This window comes from Alligator mississippiensis, chromosome 3 (assembly GCF_030867095.1).
Source record: "Alligator mississippiensis isolate rAllMis1 chromosome 3, rAllMis1, whole genome shotgun sequence".
NCBI lineage: Eukaryota > Metazoa > Chordata > Crocodylia > Alligatoridae > Alligator > Alligator mississippiensis.
Window position 1 is genome coordinate 180,056,978 of NC_081826.1, and position 24,195 is coordinate 180,081,172.

The 24,195-nt window shown below is 42.3% G+C and overlaps 1 protein-coding gene and 1 long non-coding RNA gene across 9 annotated transcripts in view; one reads left to right on the forward strand and one right to left on the reverse strand.

Annotated features, from left to right (window-relative positions):
• Positions 1-24,195, reverse strand: part of CNTLN (centlein) — a 369,536-nt gene that overhangs the window by 208,984 nt on the left and 136,357 nt on the right. For all 8 annotated transcript variants that reach the window (XR_009460954.1, XM_059724694.1, XM_059724692.1 and 5 more), the window contains one exon: positions 14,180-14,374. Coding sequence is in view for 7 of the 8 variants with exons in the window: in XM_059724694.1 (XP_059580677.1) it covers positions 14,180-14,374 (195 nt within the window). In the remaining variant the exon portion in view is untranslated. The remainder of the gene's footprint in view (positions 1-14,179; positions 14,375-24,195) is intronic.
• LOC132249125 (uncharacterized) lies at positions 1,001-12,624 on the forward strand. The gene is made up of 3 exons (XR_009460523.1): positions 1,001-1,051; positions 9,004-9,128; positions 11,436-12,624. It is a non-coding gene; the product is annotated as an uncharacterized LOC132249125 (long non-coding RNA).

A 24,195-nucleotide genomic window follows, 5' to 3' on the forward strand; every position in this document is an offset into this window, starting at 1 on the left:
AATGAGAACTAAACCAACGCAGTTTACCCTGAATGGAACAAGTGCTAAATTACAAGAGTTTAGGTTCCAATTACCATGGGGGACACATGAAACAATTACAGAAGATCAATCTGATACATAATGGATGCATCTACACATACAATATTGCGACACCATAAATTCCAGAGCTGTTCCTGCTGGAGTCAACTGCTACTGAGTACAGCGTACACACCTGGGCCTGGGACAGCAGCAATTTGAGACAGCGCAGACCCCCACCTGGCTGGGCTGATCAAGCACAATAAGGATACCCAGTTAGTGTCTACACATATTTCAGTGCAGTAAAGTAACCCAACATAAGATAGTTTTGTCCCCGGCAGTACTACTCTACAGCACAGTTAATTAGTTTACTGTACCCTAATACTGGTGCACGTGTAGATTATGACTTTACTGCAGAACTAATTAGTCTACTCCACAGTAAAGTGCAGAGCAGATGCACACAGTAAGACCCTTCCATTCCTTTTTTAACTCAGTATAACTGTTTCATCTGTCCTTGCATTTAATAAAGCCAGGACTGATGCTTTGTCCCCACAGGCTGCCAGGAGTTAGGGGCATCATTCAATTAAGGAATTTGTAAGATCTCTCTTGTTTGGAGAAAGCAATATATACTATAAGCAAAGTGATACAGGGGTTTGCCTATGTTTTCTATGGGCAATATAGGATATGAACTGATTGGAAAACCAGAAAAAAAAAAAAAAAAGGGAGTCGGGAGCATTATTCAGATAAAATCAGGGAGGAACGTAGTAAAATGGAGTGCAATCGAATACTGTGGTTAAACCAAGTGTCACAGGGCACTAAGGTGCCCCATTCCTAAAGAAGGGAAACTGCTGGGGAAAGAGCCCTAGCAGGGTATAAGGAGCCCAGCTGTGGGTTGCCAGGGCAACCAGGGAGTCAGCTGACTGAAAGGGGCAGGGCCTGGCTCCTATATAAATCACAGGCAGGAAGCCAGAGACAGTTTCCTGCCAGCTGCCAAAGAGGAAGGAACTCTCTCACAGAAGGGATAGAGTATTTCCTGGTAGGTTTAAGCATTGTTATGGCCAGGTGGCTTCTGCTTAAGTTATAGCCGGTTGGCTTGTATTTTATATTGCCGTTTATTACCGGTGGTTTGGGTGAGGCTATCAGGGGTTGGAGGAGGCCTCATAGGGGACCCACAGTGGTGTGAGGGACCCCAGTGCCAGCAAGGGCACTGCATATGGGGTGCACAGACCCCAGCCCCAGAGAGGGGTGCTTGAGAAGCCCTAGTGCAGGCGTGGTGAGCCCCAGAGAAGGGGACAGCTTGCTGGTGAGCCCTGAGAGAGGGTGGCATTATAAGAGAGCCCCAGGAGAGGGGCAGCATTCCTGAGAAGGCCCAGTGTGGCCATGGAGAGCCCCAGGAAAGGGGTGGCATTACTGAGAAGGCCCAGGGTGGGCATGGAGAGCCCCAGGAGGGGGCAGCAGTACTGAGAAGGCCCCAGCAAGAAGGGGGCGGCTTTACAGAGGGGCCCCAGCGAAGGGCAGCGTGATAGTGAAGGCCCCAGAGGAGAGCGGCAAAATTGAAGAGGGGCAGCGTTGTGGAGAAGGCCCCAGAGAGAGGGTGCGGAAAGAGACGGGGCCCTGGAGGGTCCAAGCGCCAAGAGATTGTAGACCTGGACAGAACAATGTCCATTCCACCTGCAAGGCTTGGAGCGTGGTATTGGGGTGGTAGGAGCCACGTGCAGCCCTAAGGCTAGGGTGCCCCGGAAGCACCCATTTGTGGAGCGGGACCCCTGAGGGGTCTGGGAGTCCACAGGCAGAGACTACATCGAGAAGTGACCAAGAGGGTGTGAAAAGGCAGCCTCCCTAACATTTTAACAAAGACATGGTGGGTGAGAAATCAAGGATGCCCCTGGGCCAACTTGGCACGGGAAAGGGCCTTAAGGAGATCATGGCCCTCCTGTGAGACCTCGCCTGTGACACCAAGCAATTGTATCTTCCCAGGGATCTGCTGATTCTGAAGAGTGAGCTAGAAAAGGGTAAAAGAACGCAGCATTGGCCCCTAAACTGACAAGGATTCATAATCTAAAAAACTTTAAGATGAAAAAGCAAAAAGGAATTGGTAATGAATATTAATTGTTTTAATGCTGTTAGTACACAGTAAGAGTGGCAAAATGGCATTAATACACTGAAGAAGCAAAATTATTTGCTGGAAAAGAAATATTTTGTGCTGTTTAATAAAATTAGAAGCAATATTAAATCATTCAATATGGCTTAAAAGTATGGGTTAAGTATCATCAATCTTTCAAACTTATTTTAAGAGTTGGAAGGGAGAAGTTGGGGGTGAGAGCTACATATAATTGGTTATGTAACCAAAGTTTTGATCATCTCAAATAATACATGCAATATCTTTCAGAAAGTTACAAAATATTGAGCTGCTTAAATTCTGACATGCTACAATTTAAAAAATGAAAAACTCAAAGGTTACTTAAGTAAAAATGAATTTATCTTCCTTATTCAATTTCTAAATTCAGCATTAAAAGAGTAAAATAGGAGGCTGTATTGGACAGTTACTCATCTTAGAAAAAATATGGTTATTTTTTGAACTGTTATACTAGATCACAAGTAAAAACCCAAACCTGTGCACTAATGGTGTGAACTGGGGACTATGCTTGTTATGCATTATCATCTCTATACATTAGAATCTCAATCATACTCAAACAAATTCACTAAAGTGTGGTTTTCAATCTGCTAACTATGCATTCCATAATAGCCTGTAATTATTAAAAACTGACAAGAAAGCTACACCACCTGTGTTTATGTGAAGCCAGGTAATGAAAAAAACAACAACGCTGTCATCACCTCTCAATTCCTGATTGCATTATCAAAACTGTAGCGGAGTTTGGCATCTGGGTGTGACCTTGTTAACTGCTAGGGTAATTAAATTTATTCTATTGGGAAAAGGGATGATAAATTATTAGCAAGAAGATTTTGTTCACATTTTATTAAATTGGCCTGTCAAAGGGTCGGCCAAATTATCAAGGGCCTCATTTATTGGAGGCCAGCCATATTGCCACATCTGTTACAATTATTTATAATTTCAGCAGTTGAAAACCAACTGAGTTAGGCATCCGCCATGTAAAGTAATTTACAAATTATCTGATGAGGGAGTGTTTTAGCTTCTCCCTCATTTCTAGCCAGCAGAAAGCCGCTCTGTAATTACAGAACACGATTAGGTTCTTTGGGGAACTTATCTTGTACTCATAGCCATAGTAAGATGCAGCAAGAACATATGGAGAAGCTTGTGCTTCTACTCCCTGAAGCTCGTGACCCGCCTGCCGCTGAGCCCTTGAGTTGAATTTGAATGAGAGTGCCATGGCTAATGTTCTACACATGCACCATTTATGCCACAAAACAAATCGGATCACTGTTAATTATGAAGCAGCTATAATCAGGCCTTCACATCTGTGTAATGTGAAGCGCAGTAGGCTGTATTCCAATAATGTATGACTATCTTTGGGTTGCAAATTGCGAGCCATATTGCCTCAGTAGTAGTTACTGAACTCAAAGCAACTCCTTTGATAAAAGCCCATCACAAATATTTTTATCCAGTGTTTTGTTTTTTTGTTTTTGTTTTTTTTTAAACACAAGCCTTTCTTTATCAGCTATTGACCAGAACAGTTAAAGCATATGGCACAAGTTCATTAATGAGCAGTAGCACACAGAATTCTAATTTAATGAAACCACTTGAGCCATAAAAAAATCAGATTTAGTTAATTCCCTCTTTTCCATTTTTTTTTCTTCCTTTTTGCATCTAGCCTACACCCTAGACTCCAGCATAATGTCATGGGTGATTTTGCTGTAAAATATAATTATTTTCCCATACATTTATAAACAGGGTTCATATTTTATGAAACTGCATTTTTTAACATGCAGTGGGAAGAGGGGTTAGGGAGAAGAGATGACCGAAAGTGTCTTTTGCATAACTCAATATCAATTAATAGAGTGTATATCATTTGTATTTTGGAAATTACTGGCCTGGCAGCTGCCTTCCAACAAAAAAAATATTCTTTATTCAGTGAAAAATCTCTCTCGCTGAAAAAGCAGCTAAACAAGCTGCACCCAGATGGCAAACCAGCTACAGTTTAATTAATCCACTAAAAGCCATTCAGTTTTCAGTAAGGGTAATGTAATTTTGAATAATTGTAGGGGGAAAAAAAAAAAACACTAAAACCTTCTTAAGTTTTATTATAGCGGCACGAATAGTGCCACTATAGAGTAGTTAAAGTTGAGTTGCTGTTTCCATTATAAACCCTACATTTTCAGTATCTTCTTCTTTTCAAATTGCTTTGGGTGGAAAGTAGACATGCATTCACCAGATTTTTAACATCTAAAACTCAAGTTATTTTTCAAATAATCTTTACATCATGTACTTCAAAACTTGATGCAACTTTATTTCTGGATAATTCCTTGATGTAGTTTAGTGTTAAATTCTACACCTCGTTCTTAAAATAAAATAGAACAGAAAAAAAAAAAATCACTGATGCTTATTGTAAGTGTCTGCCAAGTGCTGGCATCTCCTCATCCTCAGTGACTGTCAAAATGTAAAAAAAGCCAGTTGCCATAAACTGTGTTCAGTTTTTGGTCCTTACTGATAAACTAATAATATACTGATGTCCCAATGCAAGCAGTGATCACACAGACTGTCAGATGGCTTCTGTAAGTAGAACTTTTTAGGAACAAGTCTATGGACTCATTTGTATCACTATTTGTAATTCTGCAGATGCTTCCTCAGCCTGACAAAGGGTGTTTATGTCCAAAAACTTGCTAAGAAGAATTTTTCCAACTATTTGAGTTGGTCTAATAAAAGATACAGTATTTACTCAAAGAACTTTGTCTGCCTATTTGTAATCCTAGACCTCTTCAATTGGGACAGACTAGATTTCTTGGAAAAAGACAAAAATACAGAGCTTGGAGGAAAACACAAGTTTATTCTCCTCAATTTAATAGAAAGACAAAGGAAATCCAAAGTGTCCTTTGACTCATATAATGTTACCAAAATATCTGGTAACTTGGGCATTATTAGTGATTCCCCCTGAAAAAGCTTGGTGATATTAATATGCAGGATACTTACCTGCAAAGCATTTTATTAAGGATATATTACAATACCTTAAAAAAAAAAAAAGGAAAAAACTAAAACAATCTGAATGCCAGCATTATGCTGATTAAAATGATTAACAAGGGTGGTATTTGCCTTACCTTAAAGTAATTATTCTATTAAATATATTGTCAGAACCAAAAATACCACTGCTATTTCTATACCTCATTTCCACATACAGAAAATGTGACTTGCTGTGAAAACAGTTACACAAGTTATATATTTCTATAATACACAACTAATGTAACTATTATAAGCAAACTCATACTTAGGAGCAGTTTGAAAGAGATGAAGATCTGGAGGATGTTATTGCTATATTATTACTTTTTGCTATTACAGAGTATAATTTCACCCAGTTAGGTAAGTTTCATGTCAACTAGTTTGAACAAGTTTTAATATCATTTTTCTTCATTCACTTTTCTAACTAAAAACACAAGATCTTTAGTAGAAAGCAATGAGTAGTCACTTAGTTGCCAGAATCAATATTCTGTGTTATTACAATGTTTTAAAACGTTCATCATAATTTGGTGACAGCATCCTGTTCAATATATAGAAGGCATTTTGCTATCCTAATAATTGAATAGTCATGGAAAACTACATCTTCTGTGTCACCAAATTATAATTAAAATAGTATTCTTGTATATAATTTTTTTTAAATAGCTGATATATTCTAAAATAAATGAATGTGCAGCCAAGAACAGTATTAATTATACAATACAAGTGGTATGATAAGGTTTCTGACCATGTTTGTACTAAAAATGTATATACAAGTTTGAGAATATCAGTAAGTTATCAGACTTTATAAATCTAAAAGAAAATATAATAAATTGAAGATCTTAGGATATGCCCACATTGTCATTCTAAAAGATTTGAATGAAATATATAAATTTAATTGGTTAAAGACAGTTCACACTTACATAGTTTTTACATCATCCAATGCACAACAATAAGATTTAGCTTTGATTATTAAATCTGTACCATATTTTAAAAATTAGGATACCTATCTAATGCATCTTTAACACACTACAGAAAAACAACTCTCAGCAATAATATTGCCATTTTAAATTTCAGGATTTAAAATATACTGGATGAAACCCTAGCCTGATCAAAGTAAAAAGGTGTTATTCATTAAGGCCAGAATTTTACCACCTGTACTTGAATTGAGATCTGTCTTTTAAAGATAATTCAATTAACAATAATATAATGTAATCAACTGAAATCACTGCTACACCAGGGTAATGCTGAAGTCCTAGCATAAGATGACTCAGCAGATTTCTGAACATCAACATTGTATACACAGATTTGAAGCTTCATTTTATCACTATTTTACAAACACAAATTCCATACCTATAATCTCTATTTAATTGTAATGATGTACCTATATGCTTTGTTATAAGTGTAAGTGGTACTGGCGAATGATGCATATACTTTGTAGGGGTGTGCGAAACGTGCCGTATTCGATTCAGATTTGGTCTGAATCGGGGACAGCGATTCAATTAATTGATTCAGCTCGCTGTCCCGATTCAATTCAGCTGAATCTGATTCTGAAGATTCAATGCTGATTCAGAGAATCAGCAATTCAGCCATAGACACAGCTTTAAAATATTTTTTCTACATACATCAAGGTACCAGGCATAGCTGTGAACGCTGAAATGGTGGGACAGGTGGAGTGTCTTACAGGAGCGCAGGGGGGCCCCCCCACGTGCTTGGTGGCAGACCCAGAAGTGGACCAGAGGTACTACCCAGAAGTGGACTGGAAGTACTTGGCGATCAGCTGTGGGGGGAACCTGGGTGCCCCCCCAAAACCAGGAGGTAGTCACCAAGTTGGGGGTTGTGGGAGGACCCCCTGTGTGCTCCCCAGCGGACCTGGGAGTGGACTGGAAGTGCTTCTGGTCCACTTCCAGGTCTGCTGCCAAGCGCGCTGAGGACCCCCGCATGCCGCTGTGGGACACTTCATCTGCCCCACCATCTCAGCATTCATGAGCCACCTGGTACCTTGAGGTAAGTAGAAAAAACATTTAAAGCTGTGTCTATGTCCAAATTGTTGAATTTTTCCTGATTTCTCAGAATTGATTCAGAGGATTCCAATTCGATTTGGAGAGATTAAAGGGTCTCCTGATTCAATTCAGATTTGGAGATTCAGCCACTGAATTAGGCTGAATTTCCACTGAATTGAATCAGTGACCGAAGCTTCACACAGCCCTAATACTTTGACCATTTTAGTTACATTTTGTATTTGACTGCCTTTACAAACTACTTAATAAGAATTTAAGAGAATGCTATAAAAGTTGCAAGAGAACTATGTATCATCTAGAGTACACACTTGTCAGATCTCACAGTTAAAAATAAATACATTCAACTGCCTGTTAATTATGGTGCTTCAACGGACACATAACCTCTTAATACTGACTTTGATGTCTCAAGTATTGTATATGTATAAAAAAAAAAAAGACGCAAGACAGAATTGATTGCTTTAGTTTAGTAAACAGTCTTAAAAAAAAATTAGCCATCCACATGGCTAAAAGTTACATTCTACAAAAAGAATATATTTCAGAGTTAAAAATTAACACTAATAATGAAATTGAACCAAAACAATTATAAGACATGAAATCATTAAAACCCATGGGTTTCTATTTTAAGATTATTGGAAATGCTTTTCTTTTGAGCTTTTCTACTATATTTTAAAAAGGAAGAAGTGACAATTAAGTCTCCCAGATTTCAAGATGCCTTCCCTTGTTTAGAAGAGAGCAGAGGTATGAGGCTAGTTGAAGTAAAGAGTTTAAAAAAAAAAAAAATTTTCAAATCCACATTTCATCACCTAGGCATTAGGACTGGCCAAATTAACATACAATTTGTTAAATTCTGCTTTAACATACACATGTGTAACACCCAGGTGGCTTGACCAAAGCTATACCAAGCTAAAGATGGGCAGAATGTGTTTCAGCGCACAAAAGTCTTGAGGTCCCTTCATTGTTCTATAGGAGCTAAAGTTTTGCCTTTACATGTGAAGATGTGAATGTTTGCTTACATCACTGAAGTTACAACACTGATCCCTCCATGAGTCTGAACTAAGCCCACAGCAGAACAGGTTCAGGGTCAGGAGGAGGTCTGTGCCACCACCTGCAATATTGATCTATACTCTTCTCAGTTAGTCTCCACAGACTCTCACTAACTGAATGCTCTGTTGACAGACTGTTAACACTTTCCTGAGAGGTAAACTACCAACCAACTTTAATAATACAGTAATCAAGCATTCACACAAAATCAATACTAAACACACTAGTAGTCTTGCTAATTATCTAGGCACAACCTTCTCTTTTTTTGGTAAAGTTATTTATAAACAAGAAAACTTTAGTAACATCTAGGTGCATCCAATATTTTGGTTCCCTTCCAGTCAAGCTTCTAACCTAAACAGGACATGGAGATAGCACTTACAGCACAGCACAGAGAGGAATTCTTGAAGTTCTCAAAAGCAGTCAGATGCGTGCTGATGTTCTCCTGGATATTTCAGTTACAATCAGAGTAGACTAAAGAGACCTTTTAACTTGCTTGACTTCAAGGACTTAAACCTATGGTGGATCGCAACTTGAATACTGCAACCAGTTCTAGACCTTCCACCTCGAAACAGATACAGTAAAGATAGAAAATGTCCAGAGACAAAACAGCTGATCAGGAGCACAGAAAGACTTCTATATGAGGAAAGACTTAATAGACTGGGACTTTTCAGCTTAGAAAATAGGGCTAGGGACAGACATTCAAGAAGCCTGAGCCTAAATTGATTCAATCTTTGCATGTCAGTCTAACCTGCAAAGCTTAAACTGATTTGGAGGTGAATAGGCATTCACTTTTTATTCCAGAAATGCAGTCACATGCCTGCAGCAATGTTCCCTCTAAGGAGTGGTGGTCACTGAGCGTGCTGCTTCGGTCCATGAGCGTGCCACTTTGGTCCCAACTTCTCCTTTTGGCGTGGCGCAGTCCACCGGTAAGTGTCCCAAAGTAAATGTCCAGGTGGTAGCAGGCAGAACCCTGCCTGCTAACTGCTGCCCAGAGTAGCGCAGTGAAGTGCTGTGGGGCAGCCATGGACCAGACACAATCAATCGATAGAACTGAAAGGGAGGCACCAGGGCCGGCATGGGACATTTACCGAAGGTAAGCTCCTCACTCCTCATGCAGGGCAGGCAGCAGCTCCTCCTCAAGGCAAGGTGCGGGCAGGGACAGGGTTGGGGATGGGGCTGGGGACTCCTCCCCAAGGTGAGGCAAGGCAGGGATGGGGTCTGGGGGCTGGCAAGGGCTCTGCCAGCTCTGGGGTACTGGTCTGCTCCCCCGCATCACCTTGGGAAGAGAGGAGGCACATGGCATCCGGGCTGGGGAGTAGAGCAGTTCCCCAGAGCCAGCAGAGCCCGCGCCAGCCCCCGTCCCCATCCCCACCTCACCTTGGGGAGGAGCTGCTGCCTGCCCTGCATGAGGAGTGAGGAGCTTACCTTCAGTAAGTGTCCCATGCCAGCCCCAGTGCCTCCACCCCATTCCACACCTAGCTCCTCTCCAGGCAGGTGCGCAGCCTTAAAATGTTTGTGCACAGCAAGATGTTTTACTTGTGCACAGCCATGCACGCACACCGCTTAGAGGGAACACTGGCCTGCAGTGGCTCAGGCTAGAAGCTGGGGGGTGCTAGAGCAGTCTTCCTTCCCTTCCACAGAACTGAGTTGAGGGGGATGTGGCCAGGCCCCAGAGGAATGCTCTGATTAGCCCAGCAGGGAACTGATAACAGTGTTTATCATCTGTAACTCAGTGTTTATCACCCCATTAAGAAAACAACATAAGGACATTACCAGCTACCTGCTGATTCTGCCTTTATTACAGCACGGACTGGAACCAGCATGTGGTCTGTTAGCTAATACACAGATACCTCTCAGCAAGGCAGAGGGGAAGGGGGAATTTCTGCTTAGCAGGGAGTGGCGAGGTGGGGGAGATGTGGAAGAGGGGAGAGCAGCCGGCAAGTCTCTGCCAGAGCTGCAGCCAGGGGGCGGGGCCAGCTCTGCTGTGGAGCAGAGATCCCCACCCAGCCTAGAAAGCATGCCAGGATGCTGGCAGTGTGTGGTTTATCTTAACCCAGCAAGGGGTCTGGGACAGACAGTGCATAAACTGGTTAAGTCTGCAAATCAGTTGAGTCTGATATGACATTCAACCAGATTTATCTCAAACTGGTTTCAGCCATTTTCAAATTGGTTTATGTGCACTGAGCATCTGTTCTGTTACAGGTTTAAACCAGTTTCTGATCACTTAAACCAGCTTATGTATAATGTCTGTCCCTAGTATAGATGACAGAGGATATAAGAGAATGGGATGAGAAAAGTAAATAGGGATGTATTGGTTACTAAGACCACGGCACAAGTTCACTGAAAGATGCAACAGGAGCTGATACCTGATCCTGCCAATTGCATGTCCTGCCATGCCACTCATGCATGCAATTTTGGGATGGGGGATCAGATACCCAAAAAAAAAAAAAAATAATATCATACCAATTTAAGTGGCCAGCACTAGAGGAAACTGGGATCATAATCCCAGGTTCCCTGTGTACAAATAAGTTGAAAGCCAGGTGCCTGCAGGGGCTGACAAACTGATGGCTGTCTCTAGGCAGGGACTGCTTGAGCTGTCCCCAAAGTAGCCTGGGTCTGGGTTGAAAATCTGCTCTCTTATCTGCTTACTTCCCCACAACTTCCTGCACCCTTCAGATGAGCTAGTGCACCCTAATTGAGAATCACTGCAATAGGCCAGTTGTCAGCTGCACTACCTAGAATGGGAGGCACATGATCCTGGGATTGAAGCCCTCCTGGAGCCCCAAGAGGGTTCTAGTCGCAGCAAATGCCCCCCTCCCCTCCGTCCTGCCACTCAGCTGACTGGCAGAACAGGCAAACTGGGGGGACACAGAAGAGACAGTTTCTGCACTGTTCCAGATCACCCAGAAAGGGTGTATGGGGTGACAGGCAGAGACAGAATAGCTGGATGGATCCAGATATAGGAAATTCCCCCTAGTCTGGGAAGAAGTGAGAGGCAGATCCCTGAGGCTGGTTGCACCCTGAGAGAATAATGCCCTCCCCCCCCCCCCTTTCAGATCCAGGATGACTTGGGTCTGTTCACTGGCTGTGAGGTACTGGCACCCAGACAGGGTCACCACAGGGCTCCCTAACAGCTCCCCCCTGGGTGGGCTAATATATGGCTGGCTATTGTATTGACATTGGTAAAAGGAGAAGTTAGATTATCGGCTATCGGCTTTTTTTGGTCATTGTAGCTGATTATGGCCGCATGCCTGGAGCACCTTGGCGAACATAGTCTGGTCCCCACACCCCACCGCTAGCCTGAGCCCATGGCAGACTACAGGCTCCAGCAAGTACCAAAAGGGGGAGGTGGCACTGGGAAGCAAGCACGGGGTGTTGCGCTCTGCAACAAAGACCATTTCCTGCTGCTGCCACAATGGCAATGCCATGCACGCAGCAGAGGCCTGAGTGCCAGAGCTACCGCACAGACATTGGGCTGCACACAGGTGGTTTAAGGCACTGCACAAGGGACATTCCACCCCACTGGGCACCAGACACCTTTGTAAAAGCAGCTTCTCCCCGATGGCCTGGAAGCTCAGCTGTGTAGGGCCCGCCAGCACTAAGGCAGCAGCGTACTCTGAGGCTCCAAATGCGCCCAGTGCTAGTGTGCACACAAGGGTCCACCCTGCCCATCCACGATGGCAGTACGGGCTGCACAGGGAGCAGGGCTGCAGGCAGGAGCTGTGGCAGAGGGTGACATTCATGGAAATAAAAGACAGCCACCACATTCCTCATTGAGGGCCAAAGCATGCAGGAGGCTTGTATGTGTGTTATAAATGCAAAATAAACAAAAAAGGTTTATGTCAGTAGTTTAAAATGCCTTGAGCTATTATTAAATATTGGTTATCAGATCAGCATCAGCCAATATGGTTGGTTAATCAATACCAATATTGGTCAATCAATATCAATATGGTTGGTTAATCTTGGTATTGGCCAAGAAATCTTAAAGGGAGCAGTGCTGTCTCTCTTCCTTTCTCCCTTGGAGGGAGGGAGACCAGAGGATTGTGGTATACTCCATGTCCTTAACACCCAAAAGAAGCATACAGCATTCAAGTTAGTGGGAGGGGAGCAGAGTTCCCAACTGTCTGTAAATTTATGGACAGACTATTAAAATCAAGCCTAAAAATGCCTGTCCAAAAAGTCTGAGAGCAAAATGGAGCTGCCCATAAAATCTGTAGCTTGACTGAAGATCTCCCATCGGAGGCAAGCCTTAAAGGACAGACAGAGCATAGCAGTGCCACCTGATGTTTGAGTGAGTGTGCAACACCTGCAAGAAGCTTTTGCTTAGTGCTCTGTAGCTGGTAGTCCTTTCCTCAACAGCCATGTACTGGTACTGTTTGCATCACTGCCTGTAACACTGGTGCAGGTAGCAGAAATAGTCCTTCTCTAGGGGTTGTGGGGTGGGGGGGGCAGAGAGGTGGACAGAGGGGACAGGGCCATCAGGGGTAAAGGAATGGGGTAAAGGAATAGGGTGCAAGACAGGACAATGCAAGATGTTTTTGGGTGTGTAAGGGATCCCTGGGGTGGGGGCAGCATGGTACATGGTTATTGCCAACCTCCCACCCCCACAATTTGTTTTTTATTTCAAATCTGCAAAACTTTATTGACAACTAAGTTTTACTATAGTTGGTGGTAAACCCTAAACTTAAACCTGTCCTTGTCTAGGGCCTGGCAGAAGGGTTACATTTATACATTATGTGAAATATCTTTCAGTAAAAATATGTCAGTAAAAAAGTTTAATGATAATTTGCAAAATTTGTATTGTCAACCAAAAAACAAAAAAACAAAAACCTAGCCTGTCTTGAGCTGGAATCCCTAGAGGGAAGAAGTTGTTCTGGTCAAAAGAAAAAAAAAAAAAAAACAAAACAACACACTTTCTTGCAGAAAATTAATGGGTCATGATTAGACTGCTGTCACCTAATGATAGTGGTATCAAATCAATATAAAAAAAAAAGTTTGCAGAGTAAGAGTCCAAATAGTTTTACCTCCCCCCCCCCGAGGTAAATGACCCATCAGGCTAATAAGCAAACAGGGGCTTGGCCTTTGTAGTCGCTGTTGCCAGGCTCATGTCTGTTTTTCATCCAATGACTTTGTAATGTAAAATGGTTCAAGGAGCAAGCAATGTATTGTCTGCCTTTTCAGTCCAATGATTAGGGTATTTCCCTTGCTTTGAAGTTTTTGTTAAAACAAAAAAAAGCTTTTCATTAGCAGAAAGCTAGGGAAACCTGGCACTTTGCATATGCCAAATTTTTAAGATAATATAGTAGGGAGAACATCCTGATGCCTCTCGACTAAACAAGGATCATATAAAAGCCTCTTGGAATCCTTAGTGTGCTCAAATCCCTGATGGGTTTGCAGAAATACTTCATCGTATTCTTTAGGTTGGAGGTCTATAGATTAAGATGGAATAGTACTACTATAGCAATTCCCCTGGCTGCTACAACTTGATTTACAGATTTCTGGAAAATCCTTTATTTTCTTTTTAATATTTCTTTGGGACTAAGATTCATTAGTACTCTGTCCAGGAACAATGAGGTCTGTCATGCCTATCAGTTACTTATTTTCAAACAAGTGTGTGTTTAGCTGGGAACTTTCACAACACATTCATTTCTGCAAATATTTAAGTAAATCTAATTTTTCAGCTACCAAACATTAATGATACCAAAAAAAAAAAAAATATCAGATTTCTTCTGGCTACATTTCAGTATATAAATAATAGCTTGTTCACAAAGTCCTGTTATATAGGCTTTTCCCCTCTTTTTTCCTATACTGCATATAAGTATATTGCAAGGTACCTTCTATTATTATTAATTATTACTATGATCAGCAGTAGTAAAGATATTCCCCAGTGTTCCCTCTAAACTATAATTTGGATTAAAACATTTAAATTAAAACAAGTAAAAATAATGTTGTTATCTTTAAATAAAGTTGATCTCACCTGTTCCATATGTTTTGAATGAACATCTTGTTGCAGTGGGGGTAATGCTTCATGATCCTGCTGGAGCTGCCCTTCTAGCTGACTAATCTTTTGTTCTTTTTCAAGTAGCTGATCCTGAAGAGAAGCATTGCTCTGCTGGAGCTGAATCTCACTTGATTTAAGAGTCTCAAAACATATACTCAATTCGTTATAAAGCTGTTTTATAAAGAAAAACAGATGACAGGATTAATAAATGCCATGACTGAACATAAGTACTTAAATTTGCAAACTCAAATGCAGCTAATTTTACTTAAGTCACACAGCCACAACAATCATTCTGTCATTTTAATATAATTGGTCTCAGTGTCTCTTCTTCCCACATACCCCCAAATCATAGAGGCCAATACACTGTAAATCCTTTATCTTTGAACTCAATAATATAAAGTAAAACTTATTTCAAACACTCAAGAAGGACTAACAGAACCTCAGCAATTCCTTCTATCTTTGTATGGGGTTTGTGAATGGAAGTTGGCACATAAGATCTTAATAATATACTAACAACAAAGAGAAGTTGTACTTAGTAGGAATAGAAGAAAATACTAAATGATTTAACTCCTTTCCCCGCAAATGAGCTTTTTCTGGAGGCAGGGAAGATAAAATCAAAGAAATATATAGTGAGAAATATATATTCCTTCTTCTACAGCATAACCTAGTTCAGTAGTGCTCTACCTTTTGGCCCCACAGGCCAGATGAATGGGGTGGAGCTGGTCCCCAAGCCAGATGGAGCCCCGCCTGCCAGGATCAAACCCTAGGGCCCAGCACTGCACACTTCTTCCCCCTCACACAGGGATTGGTCCCTGGGGGCCCAGGGCTTCTACTTGCCACTCCAGCATGCCAGGATTGGTCCTAAGGGGATCACTATTGCCCCTCCAGCTAAAATTGGTCCCTGGGGCCCGACACTGCCCCCTCTTTCCCCAGCAAGCCAAAATTGGGTGCCAAGGGCCTGATGCCACCACTTGTCAGACCCTGACACTGGGATTGGGTCCTGGGGCCTGGTGCCAGCTATTACCAGGTACCTAAATGCCAAGATTAGGCTCTGGCCCCAACCTAGCTTGCAGGGCCCAGGACTCCCCATGCAACACTACTGCCGTTCTCCAGCCACCAAGTTTCCAGACCTGTAAGAAGACCCACAAGCCAGATGACACAGGGCCATGGGCTGGGTCTAGCCTCGGAGGTGGGCACCCGTTCTAGTTTGGTCTTACAAAGTTATTAATTTAGTACAGCTTGGAAAAATACCCAAGAATTTCAGTGGCATCTGTTAATTACAGCACAGTGTAGAACTTGTTGTTTAAGAAAATATATTTAGGAGTTTATTTTGATATGAGCCCTAAAAGTCAATGCCAAAATTAATATTATCAATGACTCTTTCTTGTTCAGTCTTTGTTGAAAATCACAATATTGCATGTATTTTACACGTAACACAAATATACTATGGCAGTGGTTCCCAATCTGTGATGTGGGTACCACAAGCAGTATGCAGACAACCCGTCAGTGATACGCATTAACAGATTTATTATAATTACTTTATATAACAATAATTTGCTGGTGGTACTTAAGGTCATATCATTTTAAATTAGTGGTGCGCAATCTGTCAGAGTTTGGGAACCACTGTACTATATCTAAGTTCTGGCTGGTTGTATGTTCAGTAAAAATGATACGTGTGTCATGAAAGACATGCAGGCATAAAAATTAAAATTAATATAATTGAAGAATTATATGCATGCGCATGTGCATGCACACACACACACACACACACACACCCCCCTCCTCTCTCTTTGGCTGTGTTTTTTTAATTTGCAGACTCCACAAGACAGCAATTTATTTTGGAGGCCACTTGCACAACTGGATAAAAACATTCTTTTTGAACTGAATTAATTAAGTTTAGATTTTGAAAAATAATGAAGCTTCCAAAAGATAGTTAAGAAATAATTGCCAATATTTACTCAAATCCAAGATAAGGTTATTTTCTCCCTATTAAATATGGGGGGGAGGGGGAAGCTTTCTGTTAGATTCAAGTGTGGGGCTGTGCCAAGGCCAGAGTTGCTGTCACCACTACTGCCTGGCCAGGGTGGCTCATGCAGCAAGACAGTGTTGGGCATGGTGCAAAGGGGAGAGAAGGAGAGTGCAAGGGAGACTGAATGGTGCATAGGGGAAAGGAGTGCTGGGAAGACCACACAGGGCAGAAAGAATGTGAGGAGACCATGCAGTGTGGAGGGGAGGGGAGCACTTGTGAAGCCATGCAGCAGCAGGGGAACCACTATTGCTCTGCCTCCAGCCCAGACCAGGGGCCAGAATTGCTACTGCCACTGCTACCAGACCGAGATCCACTGTGTGCTTTGTGCCTTGGCCTGGAGCTGCCACATTGGGACAAGTGGCAGGGGGTGGGCAGATAGATGACAAGGGAGTTCAGGGGGAGGGGGCATGTAGGGCAGGCACCAAGGAGTCAGAGCCTGGGGATAGGGATGGGGGGGAGGGGTAAGACAGCCTGCCCCCCCACCACAGTGGTGAATATAGGGGGGCAGAGAAGGAAATTTAGAACAACCCCTCCAAAATTAGATTCAATACATGAAAAATTATTACAAATGTATAATTTTCCATGTAAACAGTCTAAATTATTGGAAGGTCATCTTAAATTTGATGTCATCTTGGGTTTGGGTAAACGCAGTAATTTGCCCCTTCCTGCTTATATGTTTTTGTCTCCCTTTCTGTTGTTCATTATGCATTCGCAAGAAGATTACAGACTTGTTTATCTGCTTATCTTCCATGACAGCTTCTAAGCATGAGATGTTTTCCTTTACCTGACCCCCTTTCTTCATGTCATTTATGCCTTGTGGTTTTCAGGGTTTTTTGGCTCAAGGTACCCATTATTAGATTCCAGGCACTCCACAAAAATGCCAACTCTAAGATTTCACTTGTTTTTTTAAGTATGGAAAAATAAGAGAGCAACTCTTCTGCTGCAAAGAACTCAGGTAGACCAAAACAGATTGGAATGTTTTTGATATTATGGATTCCTATCTGAAATCTCAAGTATATCTTGTGAATTGTGTATGTGTTTGTACGCCTAAAAGTTCTATTTTTACAGATTTCACCCCACAGGAACTTAGAAGGACCCCATGGCACCCCAGGATGCTATGTTTGGAAATATGAAAAATACTTACTGATTTTGAGGGAATTATTGAAAACCACAAATTCTCCTCCTTTAGTTTTTATTGTTTTGTTACCCTATGATCATGTAAAATCCAGGCAAGACAAATTAATTAGTTCTTGCCTGTCCTTTAAGTAATCACCAGTTTGCTGTGGAAAACCACAGCAAATCTAGATTTTTTCCTTTAAAGGAAGAATTTTCTCCCCTTTAAAAATCACAGATTTTCTCTCTTTTAAAAGGAGAAAAACTTGGGAAACCATGCGTCTCTCCTTGCAGGCTGGCAGAGTTCAAGCCTGCAAGGGGATACTTGTGTCTGGACAGAGCAGGACACAGGGGGCTAGAGGGCACCATGTGCATGTGTGCGCACACACATGCATGTGGCAGCTAGGCAGTGTGGTGGAGAGCAGCTCCCTCGAGGTAAATCTATGGGGGCAGGCAAGGGGGGCATCAATGAGGCATGGGAGGGCAGGAGGGGCATAGGCCCCCTGAGCCTGCTGGTGCCCCTCACTCCCAACCCACTGTCCCCAGGCCACAGCCCCACGGTATGTGAGGAAGGCGTGATGTGTGCATAGGTGATGAGGGGGGAGGCAGGGGGCACAGACTATGTATTGCAGGGGTCAGGTGGGGCATACTCCAACCCTCCTCTGACACATTGTGTAAGTGGCCCCCGAAATTTCTGCGCTCACAGCAGGGTACAGGGCTGCAGCCTAGCAAGACCAACTGCAAGCAAGAGCTGCCTCCGCAGCGCAGTGGGTGGGACCCAGCACAGGAGGGAGTGTTGCACTGCCATGGCCATCAAGGTGGTCCAGCCAGGCTACAGCTCTGCTGTGGGCACAGACATCAGGTGGGCACATGCCTCCCCATCTCTCCAATGCATTACCTGTCCCCCCCCCCCATGCCCAACCCCCACCCCCCATCCTCACACACCCACTCCCTTCTTCAGGGGCTTGAGGGCAGTGGGTCAGGATTGAGGGGCACCAGCAGGGCTGGAGGAGTGGAGGACTGTGGGTCAGGAGTGAGGGGCACCAGTGGGGGTGGGAGATTGAGAGTCAGGAGCACCAGAAGGGCTGGGGAGGTGGGGAGCTATGGGTTGAGAGTGCAAGGCAACAGCACAGACGGGCAGGACACTGGCATATCAGGGTTGATCAGTGCCACAAAGCTGTAGGGGAACAGCCACAACTGGATCCATGACCTGGTGAGCAAAAGGGGCAGGGGGAGCTCTGATTTTTCATGATAAAAAACACAAAATCAAATGCCAAACTATATAAATATTTAGAATTTATTTTTTATAATGACTGAGGGACTGGTAGGCTTCCAAATTGCTTTAAAATTGTAAATATATCAATAAAACATTGTGTTCAAGTGATACCAACATATAGAGTGGCATTTCATTTTAATCGCAGAAAAATGTGGATTTGGGATTCTTTAATTAAAATATTGGAAGTTTTTTTAACAGAGAAAACCAGGATCCCCACTGATCACCAACTTTACCACCAGAACTGAAGATAAGATTCCAGATGCTTTTAAAGACTCAAAGGAAATAATTAAAGTAACAAATTATTACACTGAAATATTTTTCTTCTATAAAAAAGCAATACAAATTTTTAAAAATGCAAAAACAACTTTAGTCATTTGTTTATGAGAAGCAGCAGCTCGCTCAATTATTTTCAAAGCCACTTCAATATCTCATAGGACACTAAAGATCTTATTTACCAGAAATATGCATTCCTAAGCAATGTCCTTCCAAGTAACTGGAACATCAAGGTACAGCTATCTCCAGCTGTAACTTGATATGCTCATTAGCTAAATCATACTGATAAGATAATTTCTTGTTTTTATGATTAGCAGCACTTACATTCTAATAAGTGGTCATAATTACAGTTTTTAAAAGTAACCCTGTATTAAGATGGAAATCACTGCATTTTTTATTGCAATCTTTTTCGATCTAGCAAAGGTGCTGAGCAGCCCAATCTCCAACTATAGTTAATGGATGCTTTTGTTACTTAACGTTTGTCAGGAAAAGATAAATGGCATGTCTGTTTACATACTGAAAGCCATCCTTGCAAACCCCCCTAAAAAAAGCCTGTATCAGAAAGACAAAAGAACTGACAGTCTTCTGAAAACATATGTGAAAAAAAACAAAAAACAAAACCAAGAACACATATTCATCCATATTCCACATGACTGGGTTATATACAAATATTTTTCCACCATCAGATTATTGGTTCATAACAACTTAAAGCACTTCACTGGATGCTGGGAAAATTCATAAAGAAAATTATGCATGCATAAAAGGAAACTGCTTTGTCCCATCTACAGAGCCAATTAGAATGGTTTACAAATAGGCTCACAGCTCTTTTATCTTTTCATTGACAGCCATGGACACTGCATGTAGACTGAGTGCCTTTGTAATGTTTCAGACAAGGTTCTTTGGGTAAATCTGATATCTTATTAGACCAACTCAAATAGTTAGAAAAATTCTTCTTTGTAAGTTTTCAGGTGCAAATACCCTTTTCAGGCTTAGGAAGCCATCTACAAACACTTCCTCAGCCTGATGAAGGGAATTTGTACCCCAAAACTTGCAAAGTATTTTTCCAACTAGTTAAGTTGGTCTAAAAGAGATCAGATTTACCCAAAGAACCTTGTCTACCTATGTACTTAGACTAACACAGCTACAACCTACACCCTTTAAGATTTCTAAACTTTTTTTTTTTTTGGGGGGGGGGGGTTCTTTTTTGAAGATACAGCTCTTTTGGTCACACTAATGGGGAACAGCTTAAAACACTGGGTCATATGAAACTGTTAAGGAAAGTTGAATGTCCACAGATGTCAAAGTAATAGAAAAGAAAATACTGTATAATTGAAGATGAGGTCCATTTTACATCTGCATAATACAACTAAGGATAAAATGTGAAGTAGAAACATCAAAAGGACAAGACCTAAAAAGTAAGAAATTATTTTGTGCGCTGGGAAGTACTAAGTTCAAAACAAACACAAGGGTAAAACTTTAGTGAAGTCAATGGAAGGTTTTCCATTGGTTTCTGTGGAGAAAAGAATATACCATATGATTCTACTGAAGTGCCAAGGGTGTAAAGGAGCAAACAGAGAGCATAAGGAAATATAAGAAAAACTAACACTGCTTACATGAAAAAATAATAGTAGGAACATACTGAATACAACATTGTGTGCATTTAATGGATTTTAGTACCTGGAACTAAAGAGTGAGAACCAGTGCCATGAGAGTAGTTGGTTCCCTACAGACCACAAGCCAGTGCTTCAGCAACTATAATGTGAGAGCCATGAAAAACCTTCAAGGATAAATGTATTTTAAAAAAGTGAGGAAACTACTATAAATAAAAGTACAGTGTTAGAAATTCTTTAGGAACAAAAAGCATCAAAGGGGCAGGGAAATGTTAGACTATATTCAGGAGGTGAACAAAAGGTGAAATGGAAACTATTACAGTACCAACACATGATCATATCCGTTCAGCTACATTACCGACTCAAACAATATGAACCTGTATTAAGGGCCATCTCCATCCTGTCTTAGGTACATTACAATATTACCAATTTTTTCAATATTTAAACTAATTTTGCTTAAGAACTGTGTCATGGCATGGGGTCCAGTAGGATGGCCATGATCTTCCTAAGGCCCCCTTTACCGTGCCAAGTTGACCCAATGGGCACCCTTGACTCTTGCCCACCACGTCTTTGATGATAAAATAGATATTTGGGAAGCTGCCTTTTACGCCCTCTTGATCACGTTTTGCTGTGCACTCGGACCCCGTGGATTCCCGGACCACTGGTAGGTCCCACTCCAAGACAGACTGTACAACGGGTGTTTCAGGGCACCCTAGCCTTATGGGCTATGCGTGGCTCCAACCACCCCTTTACCACGCCCCAAGCTTCACAGATAGAACTGATGTTGTTCAGCCTAGGCCTTGTTATAATTTGGCCCCCTTGTCCTCCCTGGGCCCTCTGCAGCCCTAGTCTCGCTTAGCGCCCTCTCTGCAGCCCTGGTCTCGCTCAGCCCCCTCTCTCTGGGGCTTCTCAAGGTTGCCCCCCTCTTTGAAGCTGGGGTTAGTGCACCCTGAATGCTGCATCCTCACTGGCACTGGGGTCCCCACACTACTGTGGGTCCCCTATGAGGCCTCCTCCTTCCCCTAATAGCCTCACCCAAACCACCGGTCTTTAAACAGCAACAAAACACAAGCCCCTGGGCTGTAACAAATTCAAGCTGCCTGGCTAAAACATCATTCAAGCCTACCAGGGAATACTCCGTCCTTCAGCAGCGTCAGAAGCTGCTCCTGCAGTCAGGCCAGGCCAGGCCTGGCCTCTCTTCTCTGGGAAAGCTCCTTCTCCTTTGGCTGCTAGCAAGGAACTGCCTGCCTGGCTTCAGCCATGGGATTTATATGTGCCAGGCCCTGCCCCTCCTTCAGTCAGCTGACCACTGGCAGGTGTGGGTCACTAACTACTTTAGTTGCCCTGGTGACCAACAGCTGGGCTCCTGACTCATTGTTAGGGCTCTTTCCCTAGCAGCTTCCCCTCTTTAGGAGCAGGGCACCTTAGTGCTCTACAACAAACTATTTTTTATTGATACCCGGAATAACTGATTAAAGACCATTTGTAAAAAAAAAAATCAGCTTTACTAGGACTCTAGAGCAGTGGTTCTCAACCTTTTTTATACCTTTTTTATACTCATTTGTAAACATCACAGGTGAGTCCTGCCCTAGTGCCCCTCAGTCTCGACCCACTGCCTCATCCCCAGACCCCCAGTGTATGAGGCAGGGGGTGGGTGTGTGGGAGGCAGAAGGAGCCCCAAGCAGCCCCTCGCAGGCTGGAACTCTTCTAGCCTGCAAGGGAAGACCTACAGCTTTCCCACACTTTTCTCCTTTAAAAGAATCCATTTTTAAAGTTTGTTGACCCATTTTTAAAGTTTGTTCACAACACTTTCATATATTCTTATGACCCACTTTTGGGTGGCAACCCACGGGTTGAGAAATGCTGCTCTAGAGTACCTAAAACTAAACACATCTTGTCCATTTACAGAGTAACTAAATAGTATAATTTTAAATATAATCTTGAAGCACATAGAAACACATAGGAATAACCTGAAATAAATAAATGGAGAAAAATAAAGAATGTATTTTTAGGATAAGTCACATCTCCCTAGCTTTTTAGAACTTTTTAAAGTGTTAACAAACATGTGGACAAGGGAGAGCTGTTTGACATACTCTGTCCTTCCAAAAGTCATTTGGAAGAGGCTCTTAATAACTCTAAAACGAAACACAGTACTGTTATACAATAAAACCAATTGGGAAACAGGAAACAGAATTGGAATAAACAGCTCATTCAAAGAGTGGAACAGTATTACCATAATTACTTGAATATAAGATGACTCCCAATAATTAGATTCTATATATGGAAAATGTATAACTTTGTTATAATTTTCTAGGTATAGAATGTAATTATTGGACGTTTGCCTTGAATTTGTATCCCTCCCACTGCTACACCAGGGAAAATAAATCTGGGGAAGGCTAGGTGACCACCCTGCCCCCTCTCAACTTCCACTCCCTGCAACCTCTTTCACCCTCTTTACTGTCAGACCATGTTCTCGCTGAGCACATGGAAGTGAGAAGCAAATTTGAAAACACTGACCTTGAAATTAAACATAGCTGCAGTAATTTGCATGTATTAATCATAGATTTATTTCATCCAGAATTGATGCATGTTACCTTTTTTGAAATTGCTGCAAGTTTTAGCACAGGCACTCCATAAACACTTTCAAGTAGTACTTTTGTACCTTCTTATAGAAAGTACAAACTATGCATGATATTAAGTCCCAAGCCAAAAGGCGCTTTACCATATAGGGATCCATAAGTAGGTTAGGGACCTACTTAAATTTGTGATTTTGAGAATTTCAAGGAAACCGCAAAATCCAGGATTATCCACAAGATCCATGAACTCAACCAAAAAAAACCTTAAAAATAAAATCCTGGCTCCCCAGCGGAAGTCAGTGGTCAGCGTGGCATGAAAGGCAGCAGACAAGGTGGTGGCTACCCCCTCAGTCATCCTCCCCCCACCAGGGCCTCTTCAATGAGCACTGTGTGGCAGGGCTGCACAAAGCGCAGCCAGCAATCACGATGGCAGCGCATCCCACCCCCATACAGGGCCTTGTCACCAATCAGTGCTGAAGGGCAGGGCGTTACAAAATGATTATGGAATTAGGACTTTATGCTGCAATTAAATCATGAAAATTGGTACATCCCCCACAATTTAGGTAGTCCCCTACATATAGTTCATTGGGCTGGGTTCCAGAAGAGTCAACAGTGTTCCAAGCCTTGGTGACCCCACAGCTCAGCACTGCTCATTATGTGTTTATATTCCAGGTACTCCCCCCACAAAAGATCCACATGCTAATTAGACCCCTAGGTGCAGGGCAATCTCATGGAGGGAAGGGCCACACTAATAATATGAAACAGGCTGAGAGAGGGGGCAACAGAGGTATTCCAGGTGAACTGTTTGGGGCCCCATTTAGTTATGTTTGCCATATATTTAAGGCTGGTGAAGAAACAGGAATCACTAAAAATGGGAAAGAAAAGCACAGCTCAGGTGTGGGAGTCAAAATGTATGCAATGTAGTGACTCATCATGACTTGAAAAAAGAGTTGGTGCTGAAGAGGACTGTGCACAATGGGCACTACCATATATCTTATTCAAATGGGCTGCACTAACCAAACCTTGTGGCAGGTTCCTATCAATGTTTGCCCAATATGGACTAGGTGTTTTAGTCATGCTCAGTATTGGCTGCATTTAATCAACTTCATAGTTGT